We start from the raw sequence: 13,146 nt of genomic DNA on the forward strand, positions 1-13,146 counted from the left end.
TTGCTTGCACAACCATAATTACAAATATCATTTCTCAAAAATTATATAAATATAATCGCATAAATCTCATTATAAAATTATTTTTATATAATATGACTGCAACCAGAATATTTCTCTTTGTTTCCGGGCCTCCATCCATCTCTATTAATTAATTGAATCCTGAAACCGATGCTACCATTTTCTTTCGTCCCTCGTCCCTCCCCCCTCATGGCTTCCATATCCTTTGTTTTCTTCCTCTTGCTTATTTCCTTCTCAACTGGAAGAGCTCAAGCGCCAAATCAATCTATCAATATTACAACAGGCTTTTCACTCCACCCCACAATAGATCCCACTTCCTGGCTTTCTCCATCTGGCCGCTTTGCCTTTGGTTTTTATCCGAAAAACTTGAATGACTTTGAAGTTGGAATTTGGTTGGTTGGAGACAAAAGAATAGTTGTATGGACGGCATTTCGTGATGATCCGCCGCTCACCTCGAATGTAAATCTGAACTTTATCAAGGGAAAGATTCTTTGGAGAACTGAGCAAGGACAAGAGAAAAGCATTGCTGGTGCAACAGCCGCTGCTTATGCCTCCATGCTTGATTCTGGTAACTTCGTGCTCTATGACAAGGATTCCAAGATCATTTGGCAGAGTTTCGACCATCCTACCGACACCATTTTAGGAGGTCAAACTTTATTCAATCGCGGGCGACTCGTATCCAGTTTAACAGAGTCTGACCATTCAACTGGACGGTTTAATCTTGAGATGCAGTTGGATGGAAACCTTGTTTTATACCCAGCAAACACAGCAAACACCCCTGGAGATGCTTACTGGAGCACAGGTACTGACTTTTGTGGTAATTCCAAGTGTCAACTAGTACTTTATCTCAATAATACAGGCCCTCTGTCTATCCTCAATGGCACAAGTTTAAAGCATAGCGTTTATGATGGGGGCAGCGACAACACTGGCAATACCATTTATCGTGCAACGCTTGATTCTGATGGAAATTTCCGACTTTATTCTCACGCCTATGATGATAGAGGCAACTTCAATGTATCAAATTCTGTATGGAAAGCGTTGCGTGGTCTATGTGAAGTGAAATCTTTCTGTGGTTTTACCAGCTATTGTACATACGATGACGGCAAACCATATTGTGTTTGCCTTCCTGGGACCAATAATTTCTCATCAGAGAGATCTCTTGGCTGTGAGAGAAACTTCTCGGAAGCAGGGTGTAGAGGTGGGAAAGAAATTAATGCAGCCTTTTATAGCATCGAAACCATGGAGAACATGCAGTGGGAAGATCATCCTTATGCTGTAACATCAATGTCAGAGGAAGAATGCAAAACATCTTGTTTGGAAGAATGCAACTGTGGGGCCGCATTGTTCGACAGCCAGAAGTGTAGGAAACACACCCTTCCACTGATATATGTAAGGAGATCAGATGCAAGTCAGGGGTCCACGGCTTTCTTGAAGATTGGCACGAGCAAAAGCCCAAAGAAGCCACTCGTTGTCGTGCGCAAAACAACAATGGTGGAAATCCTTCTTATGACCTTTGGTTTAACTGTATTTTCAGTTGTTTCCCTTACAATCTCTGGCCTTTTCATTTTCAAAAGTCGTGTCTTAAGGTACAAAAGACTTTTAGAGAATGGAAACGTGGGTCCGGCTGAAGAAATAACTTTAAGATTGTTTTCATATAATGAGCTCAAAAGAGCAACAAATGGTTTCAAAGAAGAGATAGGCAAGGGTTCTTTTGGAGCAGTTTACAAAGGGGCGCTATACAAAGCTAAAAGACTTGTTGCAGTGAAGAGACTGGAGAAGGCGGGAATTGAAGATGGTGAGAGGGAATTCCGAGCAGAGATGCGAGCAATTGGGAGAACTCACCATAGGAACTTGGTTCGTTTATTGGGTTACTGTGCTGAGGGCTCTAAAAGGCTTCTAGTTTACGAATACATGAGCAATGGCTCCCTTGCAGATCTTCTATTTAGAGCTCCAATGCGTCCAAATTGGAATGAAAGAGTAAGAATTGCACAGGATGTTGCAAGAGGAATCCTCTATCTGCATGAAGAGTGCGAGGCCCCAATTATTCACTGTGACATAAAGCCTCATAATATTTTGATGGATGAATTTTGGACTGCTAAAATCTCTGATTTCGGGCTTGCAAAATTTCTAATGCCAGATCAAACCAGGACGTTCACAGGGGTAAGAGGAACAAGGGGGTACTTGGCACCAGAATGGCAAAAGAACATCCCAATATCAGTGAAGGCTGATGTTTACAGCTATGGAATAGTGCTTTTTGAAATTTTATGTTGCAGAAGGAACATTGAGCTTGGCATTTCAAGCGACGATGAGATGATTCTTTCTGATTGGATCTACCAATGCTTTCTTGCTGGAGAGTTAGAGAAGATTGTGAAGTGGGAAGAAGTAGATAAGACCACCTTGGAGAACATGATTAAGGCAGGACTATGGTGTATTCAAGATGAACCAGCTCTTCGTCCTTCTATGAAAAGTGTGCTCTTGATGTTAGAAGGGATTACCGATGTATCCGTTCCTCCATGTCCAACTGCATGCTAGAACCACGTAGATCTAGTACCTGAAGGAATTTATTTCTGCTCTCATGTAGTTTTTATTTGGTTTCATGTATTTTCCTTTTGCCATCATGATCAAGGAATGGCATAGGAATTATCCTCTCATCTCGGTAGTAAACTATTTTGTTTAGAAAAATTCTATTTATCATCTCCACACTTCACATACTACATCTATTTTAATTTTTTTTTTTCATATTTTCTATAACAAATATGTAGTGTATCAATGATAAATAGAACAACTCAATTAGTTTAATAAGAATAAAATAAAATAAAAATAATAAAAATAATAAATAATAAAAAATAAAAAATAATATTAAATTATATAAAATGTGTGGTATAGGATAATGTGTAGTATTCATTTTTGTTTAAAGGTAGAGATTAGGAAATATATATCACTGCAACATTTTGGGCCTTTTGGCACCATTTTTTTTCCCGGGTTAAAAACTTGCCGCAAATAGGTACCATTATTCGCAACTGAAGTCTGCAAAAGCTGTGGATGCATTTGTCAAAAATACTCGTTGAGACGGCAAAAACATAACGATGCAAATAACATGGCGAGTATAATTCATTTGCGGCACTTTTTTACATCTGTTGTAACGACATACAACAGCCGCAAGTATGATCCCTTTTATAAAGTTCACTGCACCTTTGTGTGATGAGAAGCTTTCGCCGTTATAAATGGGTTATATAAATAGGCTGAAACTTGCTGCCCGCGGTTTTTTTTTTCCCGCTAAATGGGTATTTTTTTCCCTATTATACTATTATCATTTGGGCGAAACCCACGATTATAGTACTGAACCATCTCGACTCCTATTGCGCACGTCAAAAAGTCATTGTTGCCTTAGCATGGTTGAGGATTGGCAACAACGAAAACGTCAGGCTCTGGGCTTACAGTGTTGATTGTGGCTCAGTCAGTGGCTTCGATTTTTTGGCCGATTCGCGGCAGTTTCGGGAGATGCGGCAACTAGCCGTGACTGCTCACGCCATACAAATCATGAGGGGTTTTTTGAGGTGTGGTAAACAATAGAAGTATTAGCATGCTTGTGTTGTCATCAGCCAAGGGGAATGGTAAGAATTGATGCTAAATGTATTCAATCTTACATTATTTTCCCATTTTTGCCCCTGTTTTTCCTTTTACCTCTGTTTTAGTTTTCCTTGTGCTTTTAGCTTCTTAGGCTTTACCTTTTTAGATTAAGCTGAAATATAAGATTAGCCTCTGTTTTGGAGATGAAAACAGGTTGCTGTGCTTGCCTTTAATCATGCTTTTGGAGTTTATGATGAGCTAGGTGAGTCAGATATCCCTTTTTTAAAGCCAAAATACAACAAGGTAGATAGGATTTGACACTAGGTGTTTCTTGAAGATGGAATATTATAATATCACCATTGTCAGTGGGATTTTGTTGAAAAATGGTGATGGACTTTCAACACATTTTGCAGGGCAGTATTTTGGTTAAGTGTCCAACTTATATTTTGCTTCATTTCGAATCAACCACAATAGACATCCTTAAATAGCCAGCTTCTTTAACAAACCAAAGTGCAGCTCTCTAGAGTTTTAAAGAGCATAAACTTTAAAGACAAGTAAGCTACAGCCTACACACATACACACAAATCACATAAAAGTAAATAAACAAGAAGACCTTTGCTCAATATCATGCCAAAATAAACTTAATGAAAAGAGACTGCAAAAACATAGAGTCTAAATCGATTCTAGTCTTATGAGACTATCTTAATTCGAAGAAGTAAATTTTGTCATATTTGCTCATTGCAACCCCTGCAAAAAAGGGTGCATGGAATGAAAAAATAATCTTTTGGCACCCAATACATTACCATTTTGGGTGAAAATATTTATCTTCTGAGATGATAGTAATTGTATAATTTTTCTTTACAACTTAAAAAAAATTGCATTTCATTGCAGATAGAGAACATAAAATATATATTTGTATAAGCTGATTCGATCTACACCTCTAGAAAATATAAACACAAAATACCCACATTTAAGGTATTTCAACCTAACTGTACTGTGTAATAATCAGAACAAAAACCACTTAGAATTGAAATTCATCTTAGACATTTCAAGAGATATTGTAGATAAGGAAGACTGTTTCATTTTAGAATTATTTTTTGTAGATAGTTTATAAAAATAAACAACTATATAAAAATGAATTATAATTTTGATGGGGCCAAACTTTTTTTACCATATCTATGTATTAACTATACATATAAGCTACTTGTATTAAAATTCAAAAACCCCGGAGGGGGTAGAGGGAATTGGCCCCTGCGAGCCTCCCCTTGGTTCCATCTCTGCATGCCAAGATAGATTATGAGCAGTTTGTGTTTGGTCATCCATCCTTGACCCAGAAATTAGCTTCCCCACTCCGGATCAAAATATTTCCTATTAATTATTTATGATTATTATTTCAATAAAAGATGTTTTTTTTTTCATCTTACAGTTAGGGGTGTAACCGGTCCGGTTTGGTCCGGTTTTAGACAAAATCTAGGACCGAACCGATAGGTATCGGTTTTGTATTTTTCAAAACCGATTACGCACCTATTTTTCTTATAAACCGGTATTCCGGTTTTCGGTCCGGTTTGGTCCGGTTTTCCAGTTTTAATAAAATATAAATTTGTCATTAAAAAATTCTGTTTTTTAAAAAAAAAACTGATTTAAAAATTCTGTTTTAAAAATCTGCTATAAAAAATCTGCTTTATAAAAAAAATCTGTTATGTAAAAAAAATCTGTTACGAAAAATCTGCCTTATAAATTGTTAATATGCTATTGTAATTATAAATTCAAGAATTATAAAACTTGTAAGATTCTTGAATTATAAAACTTGTAACATCTTTTACATAAAAAATCTCCATCGAATTGTTGTTCAAAGGTACTCCTGACTACATAATTGGCTCTAGTAGGAACAAAACACTGAGACCTTGCTCTAAACCGCAGATCAACAGCCTTGCTAAAAGAACCCTCAAACTTGTTCCAAACTTGACCACCACACGGATTAAAGAAACAAAAGAATTGGGCAAAAACAACCCAGAGAAGACAGAAAGCACAAGACTGCGCGCGCCTCTTAAGAACAGAACATAGAGACCTTCCACCAAAATGCAGATGAACAGTCTAACAAATAGAACCACCATGTTTCCTCTAGACTAGAGGTTGAACCATACAACAAGAAACAAACAAATCATCCCATCTCATGCCGTCTTATTTACTCAGCCTAGTCAATCCCGAGTTTTCAACTTCTCCAGAAAAAATAAGCAGAAAACAAATAAATCATCTCAACTCCTGCATTCCTATTTACTCAGCTTGGTCAATCCTGTATTTTCAACTTCCCAAGACAAAACAAGAGCAAGGCAACCACAACAGAGAATACTAGATCAGAGACGACAAAAAATAAGGCCCCAAACTGAAGAGAGAACCACGAGCAAAATGTGTCGAAAGGAAAAAAAAAAAAAAAAAACACAAAGAGATACTCTCCAGACGGTAGACTCGAATTTGCACCAAAGTTTACCTCCAAACAAATTAAAGAAACTAAACATTTAGACAAAAAAACCAAGAGAACACCAAGAAACACAAAACTAGGCCAAGTAAATTTAATTCAAAATTCAAGAATCTTACAAGTTTTATAAATTTAATTCAAGATAAAACAAGAATTCTGTAACTTATCTATTATATGGTTTTATAAATTTCTGTTGTTAAAAGTACACCCAATAACTCCCAAAAATTACCTAAAAATTACCATGGGTCCGTGAGAGGGGCTGCGTGAGGGGAGGTTCACGGCGTCGACGAGGGCTGTGCGTGGAAGACCCACCGAGATGCACCAGGGCAGTGAGGCACGACGGTGACTGTGAGGAGAGGAAGAAACTGAAGTCTGAAGAGTGAAGATTCAAGAAGAAGAATGGAAGAAGAAGAAGAAGAGACTAGAGAGGGGAGATTGGGAGTCGGCGCAGGGCAGGGACCGAATGAGGAGAGAAGGGAGAGGCACGCCGCACGGGACCGAATGAGGAGAGAAGGAAAAAAAAAATTGTTCTGTAAAGTGTAAACCTAATTTTCTTAAAACGCACCGTATAGGTATAGTTGAGTGGAGTTCTCGGGCTGGGCTATAGTGGCAGTGAATGGGCTAGGCCCAAAACAGAAAAAAAACACACTTAAATGGCCAAAATAAGCCCAGTAAAAAAATAGAGGGTCCAATAAAATAAAAATGGTACAATAAAATAAATACAAGACAATTAAAAACACTATAACAATTATATTATTAAATATAAAACAATAACTAAGACTATTATAGTATTAGTGTTACTACCACATATAAGTCTATATATAGACTATATAGTTATACATTAAAGAATATAATTATTAATGACTATTAGTATTAGTATATATATATGTATAATAAACTATTAGTATTAATATTTAATACTATAAGTCTATATTAGACTATTAGTATTAGTATATATATATATTACTATATTAGTATTAGTTATAGTTATATAATATATTAGACAATATAATAGTATTAATGGTAAACTATTAGTATAGCTATATATTAGTATTAGTTATGGACCTTATGGTGAATTGGTGATTTAGTATAACTATATCAGTATGAGTATAACTTAGTCTATATTAGACTATTAGTATCATTATAAATATTAGTATTCATTATAGTGATTATAACTACCATATAATGATATTAATATTTGTTAATTGTTATAGTGAGTTTGTTTTATTATAACTATATTACTGATAGACTATATTGATAGTATTAGTATATTAATTTAGTATTAGTGTTATTATATCATTATTTTATATATGATTATAAAATTATACATAGACTTAAAGTATAATACTAATAGTAATATAGTTTTAGATTATTAGTATTTAGTATTAGGTCATACAATTTAAATTGTATTAATATAATAGACTATATATATATATATAATAGACTACATGGTTATACATAATAAATTAAAGAATATAACAATGCAATATAGTATTAATACTATAAGTCTATAAGTCTATATTAGACTATTAGTATGATTATAAATATTAGTGATTATTATAACTATATTATTAATAGACTATAGTAATTTTTTTTTCTTAGTTCTTACTTCTTATAATAAAATGTTATTAATAATATATATTTATAATATTATATATTAAAAGCATATGATGAATTAAATTTTTATGTTCAAGATTAAACAATAAACATTTATTTTATAAATTATAAGTCCATTATCTTATATATAATTATAATTTATATTATTTTATATAAAAAGTCTATATAATATAAAACATATTATATATAATATTAATATATATAAACAGTACCGGTCCGGTCTGGCCCACTATTAAGCGGAACCGGAACCGGACCGGAACCGGCCGGTTTCCTAGTTATAAAAACCAGTTCCGGACCGGACCGGTCCAAAACCGGCACAACCGATTCGATCCGGTTTGATCCGATCCGATTTTCCGATTTTTCGATTTTTTTTTACACCCTTACTTACAGTGGCTATAAATGATTTCCTCATACTTGTTTCTTTTAACTTTTCCACCACCTAACTCTTCTGTCATTTTATTATTACTTTCTCAATATTGAATATTATAGTTATTGATTTTTCGTTATTTATTCATTTGGCTTTATCACCTTTCACTTATCCCAACTGTCGGCTCCCATAAATTTTGTATTCAAAGTCGTCTTTGATCGATGCCGTTGGCATGACGGACATAACTACTATAAATAACTACTATTTATCTTATTTTATACCTACGAATTAATTGAGTTGTTCTATTTATTATTTATATATATACTACATATTTGTTATATGAGAAAAAGAAAAAGTAAATAAAAAAGATATGGTGTATAGTGTACTGCGAGATGTAAGTAGAATGATTTTTAAATAAAATATTGACGAAGTAGTCAATAGAGTACAAGATGATGTTCAGAATTTATATAGGTAAAATATTCTTAGAATTTCTTTCGTTCTACTGAACGCTGAGAATCTAATGTATAATTCAGATAGAATATTACAACATCAATGATGTTTGATCAGATTGAACATTTTGCCTTATAAACGGCAACTAAAGTACTTTGTATCCTTTAAGGATTATGCAAAGATTCTTATAATACTTTTCTGTCATTGGCATTATGGGATATATATAAACTTCTTTTTTTTTTTTTTAAAGAAAAAAAAAACTGCATTATAGTGTATCCATAGTACCTTCTAAAGTACGATGAATTTCTTCTTTTCTATTAATTTTATGTGTGATTATTGTGGTAATCTTAAACTCTATATTCTGTAAGGTATTGAATGATTATTTATTTTAATGATCATGATCTGTTCTTAAAAAAGAAGAAGGCACGGTTGCTTAGAAAACAATGACTAAAGGCTTCTTTGGACATCGACCCCATGCGGGCATGACTATGAAGTAATTTATCATGTTATCTTCCAATATAAAAAAGGTATGGCTCTTTATATGCTATAGAAGAAAAGCAGGAGTAGGAATATTGGTCCGTCTTCATGATGCCATATATTTACGTTGCCCGTACATTACGACATTATAAGTCTTTTCTAAATTTGACTAATTCATGAGGTATAACGTGGCTTTAACGTTTTCTTTTCCTAATCTCACATCTTCTGTACTTGAAAGACTTGGAATATTAATGGCAAGCATGCTTATCAAGGTGGTGCCATTTTTTTGGAGACCTGACATTAACAATTGAACGTAGATTTTGGGGCTTTCTAAATTTGACTAATTCATGAGGTATAACATGGTTTTAACGTTTTCTCTTCCTAATCTCACATCTTCTATACTTGAGAAAGACTTGGAATATTAATGGCAAGCATGCTTATCAAGGTCATGCCATTTTTTGGAGTCCTGACAATAACAATTGAACGTAGATTTTAGGATTTTCTAAATTTGATTAATTCATGAGGTATAACGTAGCTATAACGTTTTCTCTTCCTAATCTCACGTCTTCTATACTTGAGAAAGACTTGGAATATTAATGGCAAGTACGCTTATCAAGGTCGTGCCATTTTTTGGAGTCCTGACAGTAACAATTGAACGTAAATTTTGCGGATTTCTAAATTTGATTAATTCATAAGGTATAACATGGCTTTAACATTTTTTCTTCTTGATCTCGCGTCTTTTATACTTGAGAAAGACTTGGAATATTAATGGCAAGCACGCTTATCAAGGTCGTGCAATTTTTTGGAGACCTAATAGTAACAATTGAACGTAGATTTTGAAATTTTCTAAATTTGATTAATTCATGAGGTATAACGTGGCTTTAACGTTTTCTCTTCCTGATCTCACGTTTTCTATACTTGAGAAAGACTTGAAATATTAATGGCAAACACGCTTATCAAGGTCGTGCCATTTTTTGAAGACCTGACCTTAACAATTGAACGTAGATTTTGGGGTTGGATGCTAAATAGTACAACTCCATATGGATGGAAGTTGGTAAGTCAAGTCTTTGCAGGCAGCAATAATTCTGGTAAGCCAAGTCTTTGCAGGCTGCAATAATTCTTGTAAGTCAAGTCTTTGTACGCTGCAATAATTTCATGTAATTACTTGGAACTTTCTTCGTTAGTTGTATTTAGCATTGAGAATTCAGTAATCTGAGTGTAGGAAGGACAGCTTTGATTAATTATTGATCTTTTGGAGAACATTCTCTAACTAATACCCCTATCTCAATCCTCATATGATGTCTTCAATACCAATTCTACTCTTAATGCTTGTTTTCCTTCTTTATGTTGATGCAAATACTCGACAAAACCACTCCACTTTGATACACTTGGATTCTTCACTTTCTCCCAATGTAACTGCAAAACGTAGTTCATGGCTCTCACCTTCTGGCCTTTTTGCATTTGGTTTCTACCCACAAGGTGATGGCTTTGCTGTGGGAATATGGTTGATTAATCAAACTGAAAAGACAATTATCTGGACTGCAAATCGAGATGGCCCACCTGTCTCCTCAAATGTAGTGTTGCAGTTAACTAGAGATCGTGGGCTGTTGCTGCAAACTGAACAAGGCAGTGTAGCTATTTCTGCTGTGGAAGAACCTTCGGCTTCAGCTGCTATGCTTGATTCGGGTAATTTTGTACTCTACAACCAGGATTCTCGTGTTATCTGGGAAAGTTTTAAATTTCCTACTGACACCATATTAGGAGGTCAGAATCTGTCTGCCGAAGATGAATTGGTTTCGAGTGTATCTAAACATAACCAATCGAGCGGTCAATTTTCTCTTCGTATGCAGGAAGACGGAAACCTTGTTGCCTACCCTGTTAACAGTTCGTATGCTCAATATGACTCATATTGGTCCACTGGCACAGACAATTATGGTAGTTCTACACAGCTTACTCTTAGTCATTTAGGCGTGCTGTTCTTACGAAATGATGCTTTGGTCGTCCGTGTTCTGGCAAATAGCTCTTATCCTAACAAGAACAATGGAACTATTATCCATCGTGCAACACTCGATGCAGATGGAATCTTTAGGTTGTATGTACACCGCTTTGAGAGTTTTAATTCTTCAAGCACGTTGGTGAATTGGTCGGCATTGCCTAACCAATGTGAAGTAAATGGCTTCTGTGGACTCAACAGTTACTGCTCAAGCGAGGGCAGCAAAGCTGTCTGTAACTGTTATCCTAGTTTTGTTTTTGTCAACCCAATCAATAAGTTCCAGGGTTGCTACAGGAGTTTCACTAATGATGGTTGCAGACAAGTGAAAGAGCCAGCAATGTTGTATCGAATTGATATTTTAGAGAACATGAGGTGGGGTGATTATCCTTACTCAGTTGTACCAGCAAAGAAGGAAGATTGTGGGAAATTGTGCTTGGAAGATTGTAATTGTGCAGCAATCTTGTACACCAACGATCATTGCACCAAATACAAACTTCCTCTTAGATATGGTAGGGTAAGTGAAAATACATCAGCTACAGCCTTCTTCAAGGTGATCACGAAAAATATCACTACCCCTCCAGTCTCAATTGCCCCAGAAGTTTTGACGGAAAGTAAAAGAGGTCTGGTTTTGACTCTTGCTATATGTTTGGGTTCCATTTCATGCTTGTGTTTCATATTTTCCATCTACAGTTTCTTTAGATACAAGCATCAAGTTTTCAGATATAGAAGGTTGTCAGAAAATGCGAACTTGGGTTTAATTGAAGACTTTACTTTGCGAACATTTTCTTACAATGAGCTTGAGAAAGCAACTGATGGCTTCAGGGAAGAATTAATGGGTAGTAGCTCTTTTGGAGCTGTTTATAAAGGTACTCTACCTGGAGGTAACAAAACTATCGCCGTTAAACGATTAGAGAAAGTTGTGGAAGGAGGTCAACAGGAATTTAAAGCTGAAATGACTGCACTTGCACGAACCCATCACAGAAACTTGGTTCGATTGCTTGGTTTTTGCATTGAGGGCTCTAAGAAGCTTCTTGTCTATGATTACATGAGCAATGGTTCACTTGCAGATCTTCTCTTCAAGAGTGGCTTGCGCCCCATCTGGAAAGAAAGAGTAAAAATTGCTCTTGATGTGGCGAGAGGGATCCTTTATCTGCATGAAGAGTGTGAAGTCCACATCATCCACTGCAATATAAAGCCCCAGAACATACTTATGGATGATACATGGACCGCAAAGATATCTGATTTTGGGTTGGCAAAGCTTTTACCACGAAATCAATCAAGAACAACTATGAGGGTCGAAGAGACAACTGGTTACAGCTACTTGGCACCTGAATGGCAAAAGAATGCTTTGATATCAGTAAAAGCAGACACATATAGTTTTGGTATTGTGCTTTTGGAGCTTTTATGTTGTAGAAGCAGTATAGAAATAAATGTTCCATCAGCGGATGAGATACTTCTTTCTAGTTGGGTCTATAATTGCTTTATGGCTGGAGAGTTGGACAAGCTTGTTCAAGGTGAAAACGTGGACTTCATGACACTGGAAAGAATGGTGAAAGTGGGGCTATGGTGCATTCAAGAAGATCCAGCTTTGCGTCCTTCAATGAAGAATGTGATCTTGATGTTGGAAGGGACAATGGATATTCCGATCCCTCCAATATTATCTCCAGTTGCTTAATGAATTAATGATCATTTTATTTTATTTTATTTTATTTTACTGCTGATCTGATATATATTAGTATTGAATATATTCTTATGTAGACAAACATGGTGCATCTGCATAACTACATGTATTATGAACTCTGGCTTCTATTTTCTTTCCGTTGGTAATTATAGACTGTATATACATTTTGATCTCTTCCACTTTCTGATCTCTTGTCCAATTCGCTTATCTCGTGAATGGATGTTGTTAGAGGCAATGCATTACTGAAATTTGAGTTATATTCATTGTACTGTGGCAGTGTATATTTATACACTCGATAGAAGGAATCATTCAGTTGCAAGAGAATCACATAGGAAAGAATAGAAATATAAAAACGTATTCTAGAATATTCTAAAGCTATTGTAGATGAGAAGGAGCTGTGCTAATACGCCCCCCAAGTCTAGTGGGGTGTCAACAACACTAAGACCCAAGTTCACAAATTTTTCTGAAGCTAATGGCTTGGTAAAGATATTAGCCAA

The 13,146-nt window shown here is 35.3% G+C and overlaps 2 protein-coding genes and 1 long non-coding RNA gene across 6 annotated transcripts; 2 read left to right on the top strand and 1 right to left on the bottom strand.

Moving 5' to 3' along the window:
• Window positions 1-118: 118 nt before the first annotated feature.
• Window positions 119-2,712, top strand: LOC122306873 (G-type lectin S-receptor-like serine/threonine-protein kinase LECRK1). The gene has a single exon (XM_043119412.1). It carries the CDS (start codon window positions 169-171, stop codon window positions 2,548-2,550), a length of 2,382 nt encoding a protein of 793 aa, XP_042975346.1. The 5' UTR covers window positions 119-168; the 3' UTR covers window positions 2,551-2,712.
• Window positions 2,713-3,330: 618 nt separating this feature from the next.
• LOC122308176 (G-type lectin S-receptor-like serine/threonine-protein kinase LECRK1) lies at window positions 3,331-12,828 on the top strand. 3 transcript variants are annotated; one of them, XM_043121364.1, is made up of 2 exons: window positions 3,331-3,632; window positions 10,455-12,828. In XM_043121364.1, the coding sequence occupies exons 1-2, from the start codon at window positions 3,602-3,604 to the stop codon at window positions 12,641-12,643; spliced, it is 2,220 nt and encodes a 739-aa protein (XP_042977298.1). In that variant the 5' UTR covers window positions 3,331-3,601; the 3' UTR covers window positions 12,644-12,828. The 3 variants fall into 3 exon arrangements, with proteins under 3 accessions (XP_042977298.1, XP_042977299.1, XP_042977297.1); XM_043121365.1 differs by lacking the exon at window positions 3,331-3,632 and adding an exon at window positions 8,826-10,097; XM_043121363.1 differs by lacking the exon at window positions 3,331-3,632 and having other exon boundaries at window positions 10,140-12,828.
• LOC122308178 lies at window positions 5,291-6,804 on the bottom strand. Of its 2 annotated transcripts, none has more exons than XR_006241943.1 (2): window positions 6,305-6,804; window positions 5,291-5,893 (listed from the first exon to the last, which is right to left on the bottom strand). It is a non-coding gene; the product is annotated as an uncharacterized LOC122308178 (long non-coding RNA). The 2 variants fall into 2 exon arrangements; XR_006241944.1 differs by having other exon boundaries at window positions 6,294-6,804.
• Window positions 12,829-13,146: the final 318 nt, after the last annotated feature.

Source organism: Carya illinoinensis, chromosome 4, assembly GCF_018687715.1.
Source record: "Carya illinoinensis cultivar Pawnee chromosome 4, C.illinoinensisPawnee_v1, whole genome shotgun sequence".
Taxonomy (NCBI): Eukaryota; Viridiplantae; Streptophyta; class Magnoliopsida; order Fagales; family Juglandaceae; genus Carya; species Carya illinoinensis.